Raw genomic sequence first — 21,132 nt, forward strand, 5'->3', positions numbered from 1 at the left:
AAGAAGGTGGGACGAAGATGCTGCCGGTCTGCGGCTGACCCCACATTAAAACACTATGAAAGACCGAGAGGGGTAAACCTTCTCCTTTATATCATAAGTGTAATGGAGCGGAGCATTCCCCCCCCCCATTAAAAAGGACAGTGCTTTGGGGGAGGGGGGAGTTAAGAAGTAATTAGTCCAGGAGAATATGAGCCCCCACCAAAAAAATCTGGCTTCCCTCCTAACCTTCTTCCCTCCCAATCATTTTAGAAAAACATACCTGGGTGACAAGGTTAAATCAAGCAGAGGAAAATCCCCAGCACTTATCATCCGCCGGCATTACTGATAAATTGTGTGGTGGGGGAATAAAGGATTACCTTCTGTATTTTTTCATTACACTTTTCTTTTGTTACAGAATACATAAATCCATTGTGGCACAATGTAATATGTATCATCGTGCTACACCTGTGGACACTTCATAGCGGCTGCCATGTCTGTGCAGTCAGGAATGATGAGTGAACCCCCCGTGAATGTTAATGATAGTGATCATTCTGAGGTAACGTGGCTTTCCATCTTCCTTTACAGCCTCGACGCTGAAGCCAGGGTGGCAAGGTACAGGAGAGGGAGAAGGAAGGGGGGAAAGGAAGGAAGAGGAAGAGAGAGAGAGAGAGAGAGAAAAGAAGAATTACCCAATGGAGGGCGGGGGGAGAGAGGCAAGAAGAATGTCAGCGTCTCGGGAAAACGCATGACGTCTGACCCTCCGGCAAATCCATTAATGCTCGCAGGAGGGGGAAAAGAATGGGGAAATAAAGAAATTTCTTCTTCCATCTCCCAAGATGGCATGGGAAACTTCTTGGCCATGGCCAGGTTAGGAAACAAGGAGGTGGCACTGGGTTGAGGAGGCCCAAGTTCAAAGATAGATTGACCTGCTGTGGTCATAGAACTGGAACTTCTGAATGGATGATGGCGCTTCTTCCGAGGTAGGTCGTCCAAGTCTTATCTTTGAATTGGGCCTTCTCTGAGAAGCGTCAAGAAACTGCTTTGCCGAGCGATATTTCTCATACTTTTTGAAGGCTTATTCCACCTTCACAGCGAGCTATCTAGCAATGGACAGAATAAACACAAATTAGAAAGGGAGCGTCTGCATGATGGTAAGAGTAGTATTGCATGGAAGCTGTTCCAAGTAATGTAGGGCAGCGTGAAGATGTTTTAATGCCTAAATTGGAAAATTTCACTTTTGAGTTAGTGCCTCAACCAAGACCTCCAGGTAAGTGCAACATTTTGCCAAAGTCCAGATCACCTTCTGTCAAATCTATGGACTCGTTGATCCAGCAGGGACAGATTCAGAAGCTCTTGAGAACCAAGTTGGTGCTTACATGTTGTCATAAGCTTTCAAAATTCCTAAAACGGGTAGTTAAAAAGAACATCTCCCATCTTCCTTGCAACATCTGCCTAAGAGCCAGATGAGGACTAGAACATGTCAGAGGGCTCTGACGAAGCAATATAAATTGCTTTGTAGAAGGAAGGATACCGATAACAATGTAGCAGAAGTACAATATGCAAGATGTTTTAGTGTATTTTAAATACGTAGATTGGTTTTTAAAAATTGAAATACGGCATTTACATTTTCTAAATACCCAGAAAGATAACAATAAAGAAGGGATTGTGATTAAGGATGCTGTGCATGCAGAAAAAAACCAGGTTCTATCTGGAGATATTTTGGACTGTTGTAGCTCCAGCCAGAATGATCTACCACAAAAGAGGGAAAGCACTAATTTACCCATTTCTGGAGTGAATACTTCTGGACGGCTAGCTTCCACAAGTTTAAGGCATGCTCAGGTTTAGAACTATCTTAAAAAGGCCACTCCGGTGTTGACTCGTCTCACTTTTATTCTGCTGTCCTTTAGTGAGGAGCTCCAAGTGACTTCTACAACCCAGCATAACTGTTTAGGCAAAGAGGGAAGGTGGCCCCAAATCATCTAAGCATCTTTGTGGCTGAACAGCCATTCCAATTAGAGCCTTGTTAACTCTCTCACCCCACCGCTCAAGGCTTTACCCACTGTACTACTCTACCGCTTCAGAACTGCTGATGAGAAGCACAGCACCCCTAGGAAATGGAAGGTCGTAGTGTTATGGTGTGTCCAGGGCTGGAGAAAAATTCATATTCTAACCAGTTGGGCATTCCTCCATTATTGGTTAAGTGAGCCACTTCCTCACCAGTCCACATGTAAGAGAATGAAAAAAATTGTTGTCTTAGGAACCTAGGAGATCCACTGAATCCTGAAAGGGGAAAACAATCCAGTTCTTGAGATTTTTGCAATTTGATCCTATCTTTCTCCAATAAATCTTGTTGAAGGAACTTAGGAACAGTCTTGCTTTCTGGGGAAGTGGGGCAACCCAGACCTGATAGCCACTCTCTGAAGAATCCTCTCCCCAACACTCAACTTGGGAAATCCCAAGCAGGCTTGCTTGGGGGAGAGGTAGATTCAGCACCTGACATCAGGCAAGGAGGACTCTTTTTTTATCTCGACTCTCTTCCAAAACCCATCAGCATGCGAGACTAATGGCCACGTTCAAAGCTGGGATGACTGCCCTCTGTCTTCTCCTTGTGAAACTTTGCCAGAGTCCTTGGGAGTTGCCAAATTTGGTCATGCCTGCTTAGCTCTCTCGAGTGATGGTGCCAGAAAAGAAAATAAGACACAGATGTATTTCAGCACTTGGCGATGCCAGGCAGAGAGACAGCTAATAGCTTCATTTCGACCCTCCCCTACCAGCTGGGCACAGGTGGGGGGATAATGAGGTGCCGTTTCCTAATCAAACTCAATTATTTACTACTCTCCATAACTGCAGAGACATTCGGCTCTCAGTTCGGGATATTTAAATGCTTGGAGGGGCCCTCTTCCAACCACTGGTGGCGAGTATTGCTAAACAAACTGTGGTGGTGGTGGTGCAGCGGCTTTGGCATGACCTTTAAGAGTGTGCAAAGTTTGGCTGCCTGCTCCACCTCTGCCAGGAAACATGCCATCCAGAATTGGTTCTGACTCCAATGAGGCTGTGTAAGGGGCAAATCAACTAACCGTTTCACACAGCCGAGAGCAGATTCGGCACGGCAGGTGGACAACTGCTAGCTGTCTAACCTTGCAGGTGGCCCCTTGCGAAGGGATCCCCAAAATGAGAACTGCCCGCTAACTCAGTGCTAACTTTTTCTTCTCTGTATGTTGCTGCTCAGAACCCAAGACAAGGATCTAATGCAAGCTGGTGTGCTCCAATACGCTGGATTTTAGCTTCTGGGATTCTCAGTGGCCACAGGGTTGCAGATGACGGGTGTGCACCTGGAATGCTATTAGGATGGGAAAAACCGCCTCCGGAACGTATTTCCTGGTCCATACCCTCATGCTGCCTCCATGTTTGGAGGATCAGCAGGAAATAAAGAGTCTTCTTAATGATGGCCACTCACCTTTACAACACTCTCCCTCACCAAGTTTGGCATCTGCACCTCTGTCTCACTTGAACCCCACAATTAACCCAGGGTTTCTCAGGCTCATATTTTAGACCCTGAAGATTAGTTTTAACTCTTCCTTCAGAGCCTGCTTCCCCCTCTTTTGTCTTCTGGTGGTATTTCACTGCTGTTGGACTCTTCCACCGGACTGTTTATCTAGGCTGTTGTTTTCATCAATCCTTGTGATTTTTATTGCATTTATGACATTCTACTTTATATGCCCAGAGAGATGCGTTCTAAGACATTTAATACATCAAAATAATAAAGCAAAAGTTTTAGAAGATGCAGAATGATCCGATGCTCCATTAGCTTAGTCCTCCTGTGACTGCCCCTCGGTAGCTCTGCCGTCTAGAAATGTGGTGGTAAGGCTGGCTTTACTTTCTAAGCCTAACCCCCAAATACTTCCAGAACGGCTTTATGCTCCACTGCAAATCTTTGGGATTTCTTATGAATGCCTCTCCTGCCCCCCACCCTCCAATCTCTGGACTTACCAGAGCCTTCTAAGAAAACCAAACACATTGGGTCAGACAGAGGAGGGCCATCCATCTGTTTTTATTCACTTCCTCCTGTCATTTCAAAATAAACACACTGAAAGCTTCAGCTTCTTCCTGATGCAGTTGCCCACACCAAGAGAGAAACTGAGTTGGGTTGGAAAACGCTGAGCTTTGTGCATGCAGCACTTGCTCCGTTCTGAGGGCCAGGACTCGTGGGAAGGAGGAACAAGTGCACAAATACCACAGAAAAGCAGGATTGCAAATAGTGTACTAATGTGTGCTCCTACTCATGCAAACTGTGTGGATACATCTCATCCATGTCACAAGCTTTTGTGGTGTTTCAGCAAATCAACTGCCCTGTGAGATTTACACGCAGAGTCGCTGGGACTCGGGTGGCATATAAATAATAATAATAATTACACACTCATCAGAACTGGGTTTTTCCTTTGGATGCTGTTGCATTATTCCTCCCTCCCTCCCTCCCTCCCTCCCTCCCATTCATTTATATAGCTGCCCATCGCACAAATGTGACTCTTTACACTTCCACAAATATCCTTTGGGTGTATTCTGATCGCACTGCCTAGCTTTTATCACAACTGTTTAGCACATAATGGTCATATTTTTATCTTGCAAGCAGGTTAATGAGAGCTAGGGCAGAAAGGAGGGGACATTTTTAGTTATTTTGGAAAATGAACATCTTGAGGGCATTAATGTAAAATAAGGCTTTAGAACATATTGGTGGTTAGAGGGCCTTTCCTTTCCTTTTCTTCCTGCAAAAGATGCAAACAAAAGAACATAAGCAGTGCTCTGCTGGACTGGACCCTTGGCCAACAGCTGGTCTTCAGAGGCAGTCCCACCACAATCAAGGCTAATAGCAGAAGATGCACTGACTTAGTGATGCTGCTAGAGTGGGCAAGGATATCTTGCCCCACTTTTTCTTGATTTGTGAATTCAAAAAAAGGCAAATGTCACTTAAATTGCATCAACAGGAATATAGTTTCCGCCACCCTTTAAGAGGGATTTAGAGAACCTGGAAGAAGGACAAAGAAGGACAACGAGGGTGATCAGGGGACTGGAAACTGATGACAGGAGGAAGCAGATGGGCATGTGAGTCCTGAGAAGAGAAGACTGAGGGGGGATTAGATAGGACTCTTTGAATACCTGGAAGAACGACAAGGCAGAAGATAGACCCTGTCCATTCGCATCCCAGAATGTGGAACTTGACATGATGGATTAAAGTTACAGTAAGACAGACTTTGACTGAATCTTGGACAAAAACGTCCTAACATAAGGAGCAGTGGAATCAATACACCAGACAAGGGATCAGCTTCCTTTCACTGGATGGGTTCAAGAGAAGGCCAAACAGCCCTCAGTTTGGGATGCTTTAATTCAGATTCCTGCACTGAGCAGGGGGTGGGAGTTGAGGACCTAAGTGGTCCCTTCCAACTCTAGGTTCCTCTGATTTCTTTGGGTTTGGATGGTGAAGTAAAATCATCTAAAGGAGTCCTAACACTTCTATTTTATTTGTTCTCTTTTTTTTTAAACAGAGAGGATTACATGGCTCACAGTGGCCTACCCAGGCTTATAGGGAAGAAGTGCAGGATAAAGCCCTTGACAAAGGACTGGATCCCAAATGCACTTCGTTGTACAGCCAATGCTTCTTAGACACTTTTAGGATCATCTCTCATTTGTCACCACCAGACAAACCAGACACCACCAGACACCAGACCAACAATCAAGCAGAAAACAATAAACTTGGAACTAGGAACTATCAAGCAGACAACCAGTCAAGCAGAGAACAATGCCCTGATCAAGGAACTACCAGTGAGACAACCAATCAAGCAGAAAACAATATCCAGACCAAAGAACTACCAAGGAGAACACCACACCCCACCAAAACTGGCAGGGCAAGCTACTGTATATAAACAGGGAGCAAAGACCACACTCCCTCGCACTGATGATGTTACCTAGTTGGATAACGAAATGTCTGCAAGCAAACAACCAAGCTCGGAGAGCACTAAGTGCTCAACATTTCATTTGTCTTTCATTATTGTTTCCTACCCCCTTGCATTTGGTTTCCTGCATGACCTCAGATGCATTGTGCATAAGAGGGAGAATTCATGGCAGCCCCAAGCTCTTATTATTTCATTATTCTTATGGTGGTCTGTTATTCTTAACTGATCGATAAATAGGAGAAGGAAGAGACTTACATTCGGACAAAAAGGGACTGCTTGGCCACCAAGCCGGGCGATGAATACTTCTCGACCAAGGCCAAAGTACTGAAGCCAAACTTGTGAATGGGTTCATTGCAATCCAAGGGTGGGAAATCTGTGTCAACTTCACCATCATCTTCAGCAATATGGAGGCAGTAAGCACTGACGTTGTCACTGCAAGGAACCAGGAGAAAGAGAAGTTGGGAGACCCGCAAAGGAACAGAGAGACCCATTCCGCATTTATGAATCATGATTGTGGTGCTCAATTTGGGATAAGGCATTTCTGTGTTCAGAAGGCTGGACACCCACCAGCTTCTCACAATGGCTGGATAGTGTCTATCTTCCCCAGTGGCAGGTGGCAGGTTGAGAGTTCTGGACAATTCATAGCACCAGTGAGGATCAAAGCAGAGGAATTAATCCCGGGATGCTAGGATCAGTCTTAGAGTGGTCAACGAAGTGTCATGTGGATTTATGTTAGATTGTTCTTCTTCCTGAAGCTCATGAGATCATCACCTATCCCCTTGTGCCAATGAATAAGGAAATATATGGTTTAGATTTTATTTCTTCCACCAGCTCATTTTCAAACAGCCTGTTTGCAGTGAGGAAAGGTAACGCTGAGGTTTACCTGGAACATGAGCATCAGGAGGAGTGACACTCGGATGATAGTTTCAACAGCCCCAGCATGCCGGCTGAGGGGAATTGTAGTCCAAATATATCCAGAGGGCAACAGGTCGTCTGCCCAGATTACAGCGTTCAAGGTATTTTGCGTAAAAATGGTTACAGGGGTGAAAGGACTAAAAATCAATCCGGACTGCCAGAAAGAGATATTTTAATAACAATAAAAAAGGGCTTTGAATATTTGGGAATGCAAAGACGCGATCCTATGTTGCCCCAGGTTGTTTAGGTTGCAACACCCCAGAATTTTTATGCCATTATGACTTTAATTTCCCCTCTCCCTCATTCACTTTGACAAGTCCAAGTTCAGAAGTTTTAATTGTCTGACTGATGCTTAAATTAATTAATAGTAAAGCCCGTGTTAATTGTTTAATTGGCTGCTTGATCTATATGGATCATTTTTGGAAGAAGAATTAAATGAGTTGATTTACAAAGTTTATTGATTGGATGTGACAGTGAATTATTTTGCCGACGACCTGATTTGCTATTTCCCCAATTAATTCGCATACCTTGGGTTTGTAACTTAGTTCACCAAGCGTGCTTATTCCAGGTGATTCATCCTCAAGCTGTCACAGCTTTAGTATTTATTATATTAAAGAGGTAATAACAACACACTAAAGTTTCTCTAGCTTGCACATTTGCTCAACAGAACAGTTCTCCAGAAAGCACAGGGTCCTGGAATAAATCGTTAGAACTCCGCGCAAAGTATTCCAGGACCCTGTCCTTTAATATGGATTTGAGAACTCGGTTTAACATTTGTGAAGGGAGCATGCAAAATCTGTCTGTCTGTCTGTCTGTCTGTCTGTCTATCTATCACATTTCTCCACCGCCCATCTCGGCAAACAACTCTGGGCGGTTTACAAGCAAATTAAGAGAATTTAAAAAAATTAAAATATCGTTAAAACAGATCCATTATAAAAATATAGGTAAAGGTAAAGGTTTCCCTCGACGTAAAGTCCAGTCGTGTCCGACTCTAGGGGGCGGCGCTCATCTCCGTTTCAAAGCCGAAGAGCCGGCGTTTGTCCGTAGACACTTCCGGGTCATGTGGCCGGCATGATGACACGGAACGCTGTTACCTTCCCGCCGAAGCGGTACCTATTGATCTACTCACATTTGCATGTTTTCGAACTGCTAGGTGAGCAGGAGCTGGGACTAGCAACGGGAGCTCACCCCGCCGCGCGGTTTTGAACCGCCGACCTTCCGATCGGCAGCTCAGCGGTTTAAACCGCAGCGCCACCGCGTCCCTTATAAAAATATAAATATACATAAATATGAAAATATAAAATAATATAAAATCCAAGATGGTGAGGCAACAGATAAAATTTCCCAGGGCCGCATCAAGGTGCCGACCACCCCCATGATTGACTATCCCCCATCCAGCCCCAAGTGAGGTGGCACAGCCAAGTCTTGATTCCCTTGCGGAAGGCTGGGAGAGTGGGGGCCTGCCTCACCTCTGGGGGTAACTTATTCCAGCGGGTGGGGGCCACGGCAGAGAAGGCCCTCTTCCTGGACCCGGCCAATCGACAATCTCAAAAATTGCACTGGGGTCAAAAGAATGCAGCCCCCCAGTAACTACAAACAACTGTTCCTAAGCTGGCTTTCATGATAGGCCTTCAAGATTATAAAGCTGGCCTATTTCTGCTGGGGGGAATGCTGAGAAAGCCCATCTTGGATACAGCTAGAGGGACCAGTTTCTGACAACCACTTTCACTCTGACAAAAAGTAAGCTTGGTCATTTGAAGGCCACTGTTTTAGGCTAGTGTATTAAACTGTATGAATGTAGTTACATGACAAATGCTAGCCCAACCATGAGCTGCAAAACAAGACTATGCAACTTTTAAAATGATGGCGTGTAAACAGCAACATCCACTTGGTTGTGAACTGTTGGGTGACCTCATGGGTGGGTGTGGCTGAAGCAAGCAGTGGGTGAGGCCACCTTCGGGCTAAGCACAATACTCTAACGTGGCTTGTCTGGTTTTGACTTAGCAAGACAAACGGACCCAGCCACTGTGGTTGCAAACCATGGTCAATGGCTTTGCACTCCGGATGAACTCAGACGATTTATCCAAGCCTTAACTAGGCAAACCATGCTTTCATGCCATGTGACATTTTCTCTCCTGCTAACATCCTGTTTTTCCCTCCCTCATACATTTCCTTTTTTTCTTTCCTTCCCCAGACAACAGACGGTTTGGGAAGGAGTGTATTACTCTTGCTAAGGCAGCTGCTTACAGAGTGTTTCTCAAATCAGATTACGAGGCAGGCAAAATCAAGCTAACAGGATGCATGCAGGCGACAGACCCTGCTATAAAGAAAGCTCAGTGCTCAGTTCTTAAATTTGAGTAGCTTGCCTCTGGCAAGAGGACCCAGCACGCAAGGAGGAGAAAAGTGTCCCCCCATTAGATCAGAATTTAGGGAAGTGAGGCACTGTTCATCCCCCACCCATTAAAAAAAGTGGCTCAAACCCTCTGGGACATTCAAATGCTATCCATGTGGTGACACCGACGTGGAGGTGATTTATCTTTCTTAAAAACAAACAAACAAGACACCCAAAAAAGGAGTACTTCTTGAAATGATGATTCATTTATACAACACCAGCTTCATACGCTTGTCATTACACACTACCCAGTAATTTAATTGAAAGAGAAATAGATATAGATGTACGTAGAGCTTGGAAGGAAATATTGATAAATGGGGAGGTGTTGTGGTAAGATTTATCTGTGTGTGTGTGTGTGTATGTATTGATGTGGAAATCCATTTCATTATGCAAAAATGCTTGCAGGGGAGAGAGAATGAGAAAGGGGGGGGGAGAGAGAGAGAGATTAGGAAGGTGTAGAGGACACCCTGAAAGGGCCTACTTCAACTTGGGTTCCCGTCCTTCGCTTGTGTACTGCCAGCAGATAAGACCGATCAAGTCGTGCACCTTGGCATTGGCAATCGTCACCACAGTCATGGGTTGCAACTTGTCCTGGTTGGCATGTAGTGGGAGGTAGACATCAATTATTTTTGTTGCGGTAGTGCCAATGTGACCCTGTTGGAAGAACAGAGTTGAAGGTAAACTGGGTGCTTCATGTTTAGACACAAGAGATGGTTTCCATGCTAGGCTGAGTAATACTTCCCATCCCATCCCATCCCATCCCATCCCATCCCATCCATCTTTATTATGGTCATATACCAGCAGAGGGTAACTTATGCCCTATGTATGTAGTATTGCCAATCTTCTACCTTTTAGAAGTGTGAGGTGCCAATTTCCAGGATTCCCATCTTAGAATTTTGGAAGTTGAAACTAAAATGTCTGGAGGGTACCAAATTGGGAAATAGATGATAGATTACAGATTATATACAGGAGTTACCCATCTTGAGTTTGGGAAGCTGCAGTTAAGAAAACGTACAGTCTGGATTTTGCCATTGAAATGCCACCATGAAAGACCAGTTCTGGGAGAATTATGTCCCTCTGCATAAGCTTATTTTGTATAATTTATTCTTTTCTGCTAGCTGTGGAGAAAGGAAGGAGGATGCTGAATCTCGCTCAACATCTGTTGGGCTCCAAAATTTGCCAGGAAAGGGCCACCAGGTTTCAGACACGCTTTAGTAGTGATAAAAATCAGAAAGTTGCTTTGAGACAAGTGAAACAAAGAAAGAAGTGAAATTTCTTAGGAAGCGTAATCCAGCATCGTAGACTCTATTTTGCAGCTATATGTTTGCGCGTAGCAACGTCTGCCAGCACATCAGCATTTTCCTCAGCTCTTGGTTGAGTTTTGTTTTAGTGGGCTGCTGGCAGAGTTTATATGTTATTTTGTATTAGTTGTTAGCACTTTTTATGTGAGACACTTTAAAAAAAAAAAGACTGCTACTAGCTTAATTATTCACTTGTTGTGCATTACTGCATTAGTTTTTTTCCTGGAGGCTGCATTGAGGTGTTTTTTCCTTTTACCCTTAACGCTGGCCTAAAAACATTTTAAACAAACAAGCCGGCAAATAAAACAATATGAGCTGTTTTTATCTGCTCTGTTGAACATTTACTGCCACGGGCTGGAGTGCAGGCGTGCCGGGATTTCCAAGTACAATCATTTCCTAGGGATGGGGCCATCCCAGAAATATTCTCTATGCAGTCTCTTCACTCAAAGAGAACTTCACTTTGAAGGGGCATCCCGACAGCTGCCTCCAATTTCAATTCAGAAATCCTGCGTTCGGGAGCCAACCAAGGAGAAGGAATTGGGTATGACTGGATGCTGCTGGAACCTCTTACTGCTGTATTTAAAAAAAAAAAAAATCCACTGAATCTATTCAGTGCTGGAGATGAAGGCTTAATTAAACACCCAGGGCACAGTCAGCATAATAATGCATCAAGTCTGGGTTTACAGAGCAACCCAGAACATTTTTGTAAGCTCCTTGTATTTTTATATGTCAAGGAGATTCCAACCTTGTCCCCCGCTGCCCCCTGACCTTCTCTCCCCACCCGCAACTGGGAAGGTTTGTGCACCCTGTGGCTGTTTTCGCCCAATCTGACCTTGCCCCAGGCTTCACAGAACATTCAACAGTCCTTTGCACAGGTAAGTCTCATCCCTATTACATCGACCTGCCCCACCCAGTCACACAGGGAGGGCATGTTACGGACCCCATCCGTAAAAGAATTCCACCTAGCGGGGTCTCAGAAGCGTGCCTTCTCCGCTGTAGCTCCCGCCCTTTGGAACATCCTCCCCCCAGAGGTGAGGCAGGCCACCTCACTCCTGGACGTCCGAAAAAGATGAAAGACCTGGTTTTGCCAGCTGGCTTGGAATGGGGATGGTGGTGGAATAGTTATACCTGGGGATGGCTAGCGCCCTAAGTGATTTTGAGGGGCCTGTTACACTCACAGACTGATTATAATCTTTTGCCATTTAGATTTTATTATATTTTTATTGTATTGTATTGTTGTATTTGGAATGGTTTTAAATTTTAACCTCATTTCACTGTAAGCCGCCCAGAGTCCCCCCCGCCGCATGAGGGGGAGATGGGCAGTGAATAAATTTATAAATTAATAGAATAAAATAAAATAAGAGTCTCCCTATACATGTCACTTAAGAGCAAGGTCACCCCCAACCCAAATGATCATGGCTACGTTCCTATCCCCCATGGAGCCAGCAATCTAAACTTGGGTAACGGGGCAGGACAGTCGGACGGAGGCAAAGAAGGAAAAAACACTTGGCAAGGGTCAGATGCATTTCCTTCTCCTTCCTCCATAGGGAGAAATCCTGGGAGTTTATCTTACACCAACTGACTCTGGTCTCCCCTGGCTAGGCATTCCTCTCTCACAAGTCTTACGAATCCATCCTTTGCTCTGCCTGGGATGCCTGGGGAATACAGTAACAGGGAACGGTGGATTTATGAGTCTTATTTATATCATTCTAATGTTGGGAGGCTGAAGTAAAAATTGGGCCTTCGCTGCTTTATCATCATTAATCTTTTCTCGGGGAAGATGACGAGGATGGGGAGCGAAGGCTGCCTGAATTGCTGATGTGCATAAACCAAATGGATCACAGGCGCAAAACATTTGCATTTACCTTTTTAAACACACACACACACACTTCTTGTTGGGAGCAGAATGGAGGCTGGGTACAAGGGGTCTGCAGGGTGGGGATGGGATAGATCTGTGGGTAGCTACAGCCAGATCGCAGAGCTACCCGCTGTGTCTTGCAAACTGGAGCCTTCTCGCAGCAAAAAAGGAAAAAAAAAAGGGGGGGTGGCAGAACTGCCTGCATCGACTACGTCAAGGGGCCTTATGCTACTTATATCAATTCACCGATTTCCTAGATTTCTATCCTGCTCCCTACCAACAGCTCGAGGCAGCGGAGTAGTCTTCTCTCCTCCCATTTTATCCCAACGAACCCCCAGCAGGATAGGCCAGGTTGAGAGCAAGTAACTGGACCCAGGTCCTCTGGAGTTGAGCAAGGACTTGAACCGGATTCTCTGCAGGGTTAGTGCAAGGTCCTAACTACTGCACCACCTGGGCTTCTCAACTAGGACACTACACCCAGCAATATCCTTGGTTGCCTAAGTAAGGGTTTCCAGAATCCAGGTCAAAACACTCCTGAGTAATTGATGAGTTTGGAGGCCAAAGAAAACACGAAGGCTGTGCATAGCAGCTATCAAGGAAAGGAGTTCTGTGCATCCTTCTAGGTTTTCCTTGGCAAGGTGTTTCCCAGGCCTCTCCCCCTGTTTTTGTTAATTGCTATGCTCATTAACTTTGGGGTGGTCTTGAGCCTTCATGCCGATTTGTATTTTCTTTTTAGTTTGCATTATAAAATGATTTTAAAATGTTCTACTGCCGTTCTCAAAGAAGTGGCATTCAGAGTATCCCTCTTTAGAGTGTGGGAGCAGACCTAGCAATCAGATCCAGCAGCCCCTGGTAATCTGATTTTCCATGCATCTCTTTAGTCCACTGTTAAAGCTAATGAGGACACCAGCTTTGGGTTGTCAGAAGCTAGATAAACCCAAATGCAGCAGGACATAGTGGATGTTCAGTCATATACTGATAGTGCTTAGCTATTTATACTGGCTTAAAAACAACAACCACCCTTCAGTTTCACCAAGACCATTTTGCGACTCTGAACCACTGTTCTTTTCAGGTTTGCTTCCCACCAACTTCCAAGAGCACTGTCCAATACACAGCACTGGATTCTTACAATGTACGTAACACCCAGGAAACAATTTAGAGCCCTGGATCAGGTGCGCTGGCCCAACAAAGAGTTCTAAGGCCAGCTCCTCTATCATTTTCTAGAATAAAATCAATACATGTTAAACATAAAACCAGGGATTACAAAAGTGGAGGGGGAGGGGGGGAGATCCATAAAAAAGAGTTACCAGTTTTAGATGACGGCCATCCAATAAAAACAAGTCCTTCAGAGATTTAATGCTAACTCTTAATGAAAACCCACTGGAGTATTGCGGTGATTCACCATCCTGCTTTTCTTTTCTTTCTTTAAGGCGTATCAACCTGATGAATCTCAGCAGGAGAAGAGCAGCAGAAATCAAGCTCATCTGAGCTGAGAAGTGTCACTTTCGTACGTTTAAACATCCTCCCATGGCTACCCACCAATATATATTCTCTCTGTTGCTTACAGAACAGACAAGGCAACATAGTGCCATATTCAAAACATAACATCTGGTCTTAAAGACAAACAAACTCCAATTTTACTGGTGGAAAAATGAGACATGCAGTAAAACAGTTTTTAAGAATAAGGCAAAAGCTAGGTGATTAAACAAGTCCTGAAGACCATTATAAACCAGGAGAGGTTATTCTGCAGTTGCTGTCACTGGACAGAGCCTCTCTTTCACCTATCAGCTGTCTCAGTACTGCAGAAGACAGAGCAGGACCTTTGAAAGGGACTGTGGTTTAAGCTGGTATATGTAATTTTTCAGATAAGCCAGTCCCAGCCCAGAAACAGTAGTGAAAACCAGTGTTGCCTTAGCGCCAGAGCAGATGACAAGCATCGCCATATTAAGATGGAAGCATCCTCATCTCAGGGCATCATTTTTCCAGTCTCATTTGGACCAGGCATTGTGATCGCCACTAACTTGGATGGCTTTCAGAAGGAATTGGACCAATTCATGAAGAATGGGTCTTGACCTACTGGTCTTGTAGATGTCATGTTACCTCTAGACTGGAGGTAGGTTGTCTTCCAATAATAGTTGCAGGAGAACTATGGCAGGAGAGAAGAATATCTCCACCTTCTCCTTGTGAACACTCCAGAGGCATTTGGTCGGCCACTACGAGAGACAAAATGTTGGACTAAGTTGGTTGGCCTGATCCCAGCAGATGCCCTATGTTTATGGAATTGAGATGGAGTGGGGAGCCTATAACTCAAATAAATATATCCGCACAAGATGTGATGATGGCCACAGCTTTCAAACAGATTTGGGGAAGTCCATGTTGGACAGGTCTACGAAGGACTATTGGTCTTGAAGGTTCTATATTACCTCTAGGTTGGTGGCAGCCTGCCTCTCAGTTGGAGGAAACAGCAGTGGGAGAAGAGAACGTCTCCATCTCCTGCTTGCAAGGACCCAGCAGCATCTCATTGGCCATTCAGAAAAACAAAATGCTGGACTGAGATGGTCCTTGGCCAGATCCCCCAGGTCTAGTTTTATGTTCTTATAGACCAACTACACTTCTTCAACTTTTCTGAAAAGTCACCCAAGTTGCCATAAATGTACGCATTACCCTAACAAGATTCTGTACCATGAAGTTGCAGTGGCTATTAGAGGAGAACAGGAGTAAAGTGCTTGGCAATACCCTTCAAAGCATACTCAGAGGTGTTTGCTTTAGACAAGTTTTGTCTTGTTGAAAAAAACTCAGGAAATGACTGAAACTGCCCCCTGCAGAGGCAAGACCTCAGTTATGGAATTGCAGAGAAACTGTGAGAAAAAGAGAGTTTTCAACTCCAAAGTATATTCTACACAATTCTGCCATTTGGAAGGGAAAGATGCCCAAAATGGCAGATAGGAAAGTTGACAGGTTCCAGTGTTGACATCACTCTTCATCTTTTCATCTCAATTACTTCTGGTTCATAAACCAAGACGGCAGCCAACCGACCCAATCTTAAAACAAGGGCTACACAGCACTTTTTTATAAACCTAGAGCCACACATTGACCTTTGATGTCATGCTGGGGCCACGCTTCAAAAAGCAGACAAAGCCAGGACAAAAAGACAGAAACTAAATTCAGTTTCAGTTTGATTTAACTGAAAGTTGAATGAACATTAAAATGAATTAATCAAACTCCTGTAGGACAATCACCCCCCACGCATTTAATAATTTTCTTTTGCCATGATATTAAAAATGACAGTTCAGAGATAACCTTTGAATGCATCCAAAGCTGCTGAGAGTTGCATGGGGTCTTTGGATTTCAAACTGAGCATCCCAATTTATAATCCAACCCCCCCTTCTCCATATGCTCCACCAGAATCCATTTCAAACTCAGCCTCCAAGTAAAGCCGCCTTTTAATTCTCAGCACAGAAGCAAATATATACACTTACTTACTTACTGGAGGAAAGAAATATGATTAATTTGTTAATAATAATGATTTACCACATCTTCCTTTACAATAGAGTTCAGTGACTTAATGTTATAACACTTTAAGATTAGATGGCCTAATGATATATCATGCAAAAGATTTTACTGAATCGTTATTTAGTGAGTCATAAAACCCTCTTAAAAATTAATCTTTCACGCACATCCAGCTTATCCAAAGTTAGCATTTAATTAGACGGCCTTGGTGCAAATGAGCATACTACTTTGTTTGCTCAATCAGTATATGCCTCTCCAGTAATTAGAATTAATTCAAGCCATTGACTCACCTCCTAACAAACAATATAAAACATTAGGGAAAACAGGAATAAATGGAGTTTTGAGGCGCGTTTTTTTCTTCCCCAAATCTTCCCCACAAAACAAAACATCACACCCTTACTTTTGGAAGACACAAAAATGTCTCCTGTGTTTTTTCTTTAAAAGGAAGGAAGGAAGGAAGGAAGGAAGGAAGGAAGGAAGGAAGGAAGGAAGGAAGGAAGGAAGGAAGGAAGGTTCATATCAGGGTGCAGAAATCAAGATTTCCAACAGCCATCGATACTGACTCCAAAGAAATCTTACGGGACCAACATAAAAATAAAATGAAATTGTATGCTTGTTTTCAATTACTTTAAAATGGGGGTGCCAGCAACTTTTTCAAGCAGCAGACACATCATATAGCCCCCCTGATAAATAAAAATAACAAATCGTTTATTCAAACAGCCACATTTCAACCATTTAAAAAAATATATATTAGCGTTTAATTTAAAAGATAAGTTTTCTTGGGTTTTTAAAGCGCAAATCAGAGGAAGGACTCTGCTTTCTCATGAAAGAACAATGACCAACAGGCTCAACTTATGATACAACAAATTTAGGATAATTACTAAGAAGTAAGATCGTAGGAGCTGATGGTATGGAAAGAATCTTCCTTCCTGAATAATAACCCTGAAATGTTGGGATCTTGAGTTTTTTCAGCACTGTTGAGACAAAAACCCTAATCTGCAAACTACGATCATGTGCACAGAAATATAGGAGTAGAACTGGGCCCACATATTGCACTAAGCCATCATGGGGCTTATCTGGTTTGGCCTGGCTATGCTGAGTAGATCAAAAGAAAGCCAGCTGGATCGCTTTTGTTTTTTACCAATAACCCAGACAGTAAAATCCCATTAATGTTCTCACTTAATTTATCTCATTTGTGCTGTCACCAATCATAAAATTTTAACCCAGTAATTTCCTGTGATGCAAAGCATAACAGAGTATGAATATTTAAATGCTATGTAAATAAAGCTGCTCTCCCCTCCCGTGCATTAATATTTGTATTCTAAATTGGTGCCTTCACTTAGCAGCATCTCTCCTCCTTCTCTATGGTATTCTTCGATTACAGCCCAGATGTTCTAAGGTATCGACGGGCAAAGAGAATTTTGAGGAATACTTCCTCTGAATTGCAATGAAGATTACACATCAGCTCCAGGATGCATTAACATACTCATGTTTTATTCTGAGGTTCCTCCTCCTGCCTGTTTGCAGTTCCAAAATCTTTCTCCAGTTAATTCTTATGCTACATAAAGCAAACTTTATGTTGGATCCATGCACCTTAAGCAGTGGTGGTGGAGGGGGAAAGAGGAACATTGATGATCTATTCCCAAGGTTAGGAAACCGAAGCAGCGAAGGAAGAGTAAGTCCAAAATGTAAATAGCGTACATGCGCACACAACCCTCCATTTGCTCTATTCCCCAGAGGAATGAAAGTCCAAAGGCTAAAAGATCTTTCAGTGAGTGTGGCTAGTCAACAAAACGAGACTCTTAACATACAAGGGCATGTATGCACGCACACACACACTCACTCCATTGCCATTGCTTTTAAGACTTGGATTGTCAACATGCACGTGTGAATGTCATGATCCATCCAACCTCAGACATTCCCTCTAAGTATGTATGTGCGTATCTGCCTAACATTTCAATTGGTATTTCAGTTTATTATACACTTTCTTTTCTCCGCTCTGGCAAACAGCCTTGCCAAGTGGTTTGGAGGATGCGAGTAAGAGATTCATTTTTTTTAAAAATGACTTTGTTCGACCATTCCCCCATCCTGGATCTTTTGAGATAGCTGCCAACTCAGTTTAAGAACAGCAATGGCCCCAGATACGTGAAAAAATCTAAATACACAAGGTAGCAGCAGAGCCAAACACCCAGCAAAACAAATAGACCAGCTGCTCACTGTTATCTAAGGAATGTTTTGCCTGGATACCTAAAAAGCCATTATGTTGGGTGTCATAACTAAGATGCGCCAAGAGAGGTCTCATCTATGTGATCATCAGCCTAAATTCTAGAGGCAGACAAAGCAGGGATGACTTCAGTGAAAAAGTCATGCCCCTTTGAGGAAAAAGATCCCTAGATACTTTTTTAAAGACATAAATTCTGATTGGGGGGACTGATGTCAACAATGAAGGTATTCTTACTCTTCTAGAAAGCAGAAAATGCCCCTTTGGAACAGGCAAGCCTTCCCCAATGAGCATTTTCACATGCATGGGGACTGCTGGTCCATAACTTCCCTCCATCATGGGACAAAGGTTGGGGATTGGAATTCATGGATGCCCAACTGAGGTAGGCTCTCTAAGGAACATGTCTGAAAGCACACCCAAGTTGGTTTAATGGTCACCTTGGAGGGAGAAAACCTGCATTCTGTGATCAGTAAGCTGGCCTTCCCCAACTTGAAGCTGTGAGATGAATTGAGCCCTGGTGAAAGATGGCGATCGGGGAAAAGGGGCCCTCTGCTTTGGAGAATTTATTCACATTTCACATTTCCCTCATCACAGTGTGTTAATTTCATTAGAAGAGATAACAAACCCAGCCATAAAGTGCAGCCACAAATGGCCTCCTAATAAATAAGCTTTTAAAACTACCATAAACACGGTATGTGTTTGCTCAGAAATCTGCCATGAGATTTCTTTAATGAACAGATGCTATTAAAAGAAAAAAGAAACAAAGAAAGGGTTCTCAGACATCCGGGGCTAGAAAACAGGCCCGACATTTTTGAACCCCGACTGGCTTGCTGAATTCCTAGAGGATATTTCCCAATTTTGGGCGGAATGTTTGTTTTTTTTTAAATACCAGTGTGCTGCTTTTTAATGTACCCCCATCTATTAACCACACAACAAACAAAGAGGATTCTTTTCTTCCCAAGAAAAGAGAGAGATGGGCTTTAGACCTTCTTGACTCTTACTAATTAATGAATAGCGTGAATTTCACCCATTGCCTTTTTAATTAGTCTTAGCCAGATGCGGTACTTCTGCTTGGCACCACGGCCTCTGAAACTCAAGGAAGAGCAGTGGATCTGCTGAAGTGGCAGAGGAAGCTGCTTGTTCCTTGGAATTTGCCATGGCTGCGTCAGCCACGGTTGGCGTCTTCCCGTGCGCCAGGTCCCCTTCAGCAGAGGTTCAGTCTTGGCATGTGCTGCAGTCAGCTGGAATCTGATTCTGGCTGCACACCAAATACATTTGTCTGTCATTAATTATTGCCCCAGCCTGGAGGAGAGGGCTGGGATAAAGCAGGAATGATCTCAAACAGAGCCTCCATTAGAAGCCAAGTTGCTGACACTGAAAACCCCTGGTCCTGCATATTTTGGGCACAGAGTGTTTCCTTCGTGCCCCAGTTGTTCTTACAACCACACTTCGGGATGCAACAACTCTCACTGCTGGCCCAGTGGAGAGAAAACTCCATTTCCAAAACTAGGAATTCTTTTTCCAGAGAAAAAGGTTTTCTTTCCTAAGAATGCTAGACTTTGGGGTAGTTCCATGAAACTAATGGGGAAAGGGAATCAGGACAGACTGAAGGAATGCTTTCTCACACAGTGCCAAACTTACAGAACAATGGTCCAAGTTTTGGAATGAAGCTAGATGAGATATCTATCTAATTACTTACATGGGCACTAAATTAAGGCAGGAAGCATAAGATTGTAGTGTCCTATCCCCACATCTTTCCCTCACCCACATCAGACCTCCTGATAGCTAAATTTGGAGTGTCATCTTCTCTAGCGTGACTTTCGGCTAAATTTACAGAGGGCAAATCTATCGACAGGCACCATCTGCAGATGGCTAAAAGGAGAAACAGTTGTCCTCTAAATGGTGCTGAACTTCAACTCCCAGCATTTCTTATCACTCACCTTGCTGCTGAGGTATTGGAAATGATAGTCTGGCAACGTAGGGAGAGTTACATACCTCAAATTCAGGTTTCCTAGCACAGATGAACAATGGTGAAAGGGATGTTGTTTTCATGCCCAACTTAGGGAGCTTCCCAGAAGCATCTAACTTACTATTTCTGAAAAGGGTCCTGAGCAACCACCGGCCAACAGGGTTCAGTGGCCCTGGCTACATATCGTGATAAGCCAGAATTCTGGACCGTTTGGGTTTCTTATGAAAAGCAAGTTTCTTGGAAGTTCATTTTTTGGAAGATGAGGCTATGAGAAGTTACCAGTCATGATAGCTGTTTCCCACCTCTCAGTAACGTGTGCTGGAGAACCATTAGAGTTGGGCAGCTGTGATCAATCTGAATGAATGAATGAAAATCACGTTAGTGGCAGCACTGAACTCAGAGACTTGCCAGAGGTCTCTGGTTGACCTGTGGGACAGAGAGCTGGACTGAGGAGGTGACTGGTGTGATCCAGCATTAGGGTTCTTTTAATGTGACACTGAGAATGTCCATTAAAGGACGTGTTCCATTTGCAAAGGCCAGCCTAAGAGGACTTAGGCTGTCTTAATTCTCTCGCTCCTTCTTAATATGACTCAGCCAGTCTCACTGATCCCCCTCCAGGAGGATAATTTCCCCCTCTGAGGAGGAAAAGTATTCCTCTGATCTATCACCACACCTGAAAGCATCGGTCTATCAATGCCTGTGTCCTGAAGAGTGTCGCAATTAAACCCTTCCTTATTTCAACAAGGGAAGTGGAAAAATCCCTTTCTGGGAGCTGTGCCGGGAAAGCCACATGCTTAACTTCTTCCTTATCCGCCTGAAAAACACATTACCAATTGTACTAAGACCTCAGCAAAGAGGAAAGTAGAGCCACTGGTGGTTTTGGAAAAGAAATGATCTACCTTTGCCAAAAAGCCATTTTAAAAAGCCCTGAGAGGCTGACCTCCGATGCATCTGTAGTCCCTGGTTTCCATGATTTTGATATCTGCGCTTTAAGGACTCTGGAGAAATCACCCGTGAGTTTGTTCCCCAGATCCCTAAA

At 43.9% G+C, this 21,132-nt stretch overlaps 1 protein-coding gene across 2 annotated transcripts in view; it reads right to left on the reverse strand.

Moving 5' to 3' along the window:
- The window catches only part of MAPKAP1 (MAPK associated protein 1), a 119,292-nt gene that overhangs the window by 60,815 nt on the left and 37,345 nt on the right, over window positions 1–21,132 (reverse strand). For both annotated transcript variants that reach the window (XM_063316034.1, XM_063316033.1), the window contains exons 5-6: window positions 9,716–9,888; window positions 6,183–6,359 (exon numbers count right to left, since the gene is read on the reverse strand). In XM_063316034.1, coding sequence (XP_063172104.1) covers window positions 6,183–6,359; window positions 9,716–9,888 — 350 coding nt within the window. The remainder of the gene's footprint in view (window positions 1–6,182; window positions 6,360–9,715; window positions 9,889–21,132) is intronic.

Source organism: Candoia aspera, chromosome 16, assembly GCF_035149785.1.
Source record: "Candoia aspera isolate rCanAsp1 chromosome 16, rCanAsp1.hap2, whole genome shotgun sequence".
Taxonomy (NCBI): domain Eukaryota; kingdom Metazoa; phylum Chordata; class Lepidosauria; order Squamata; family Boidae; genus Candoia; species Candoia aspera.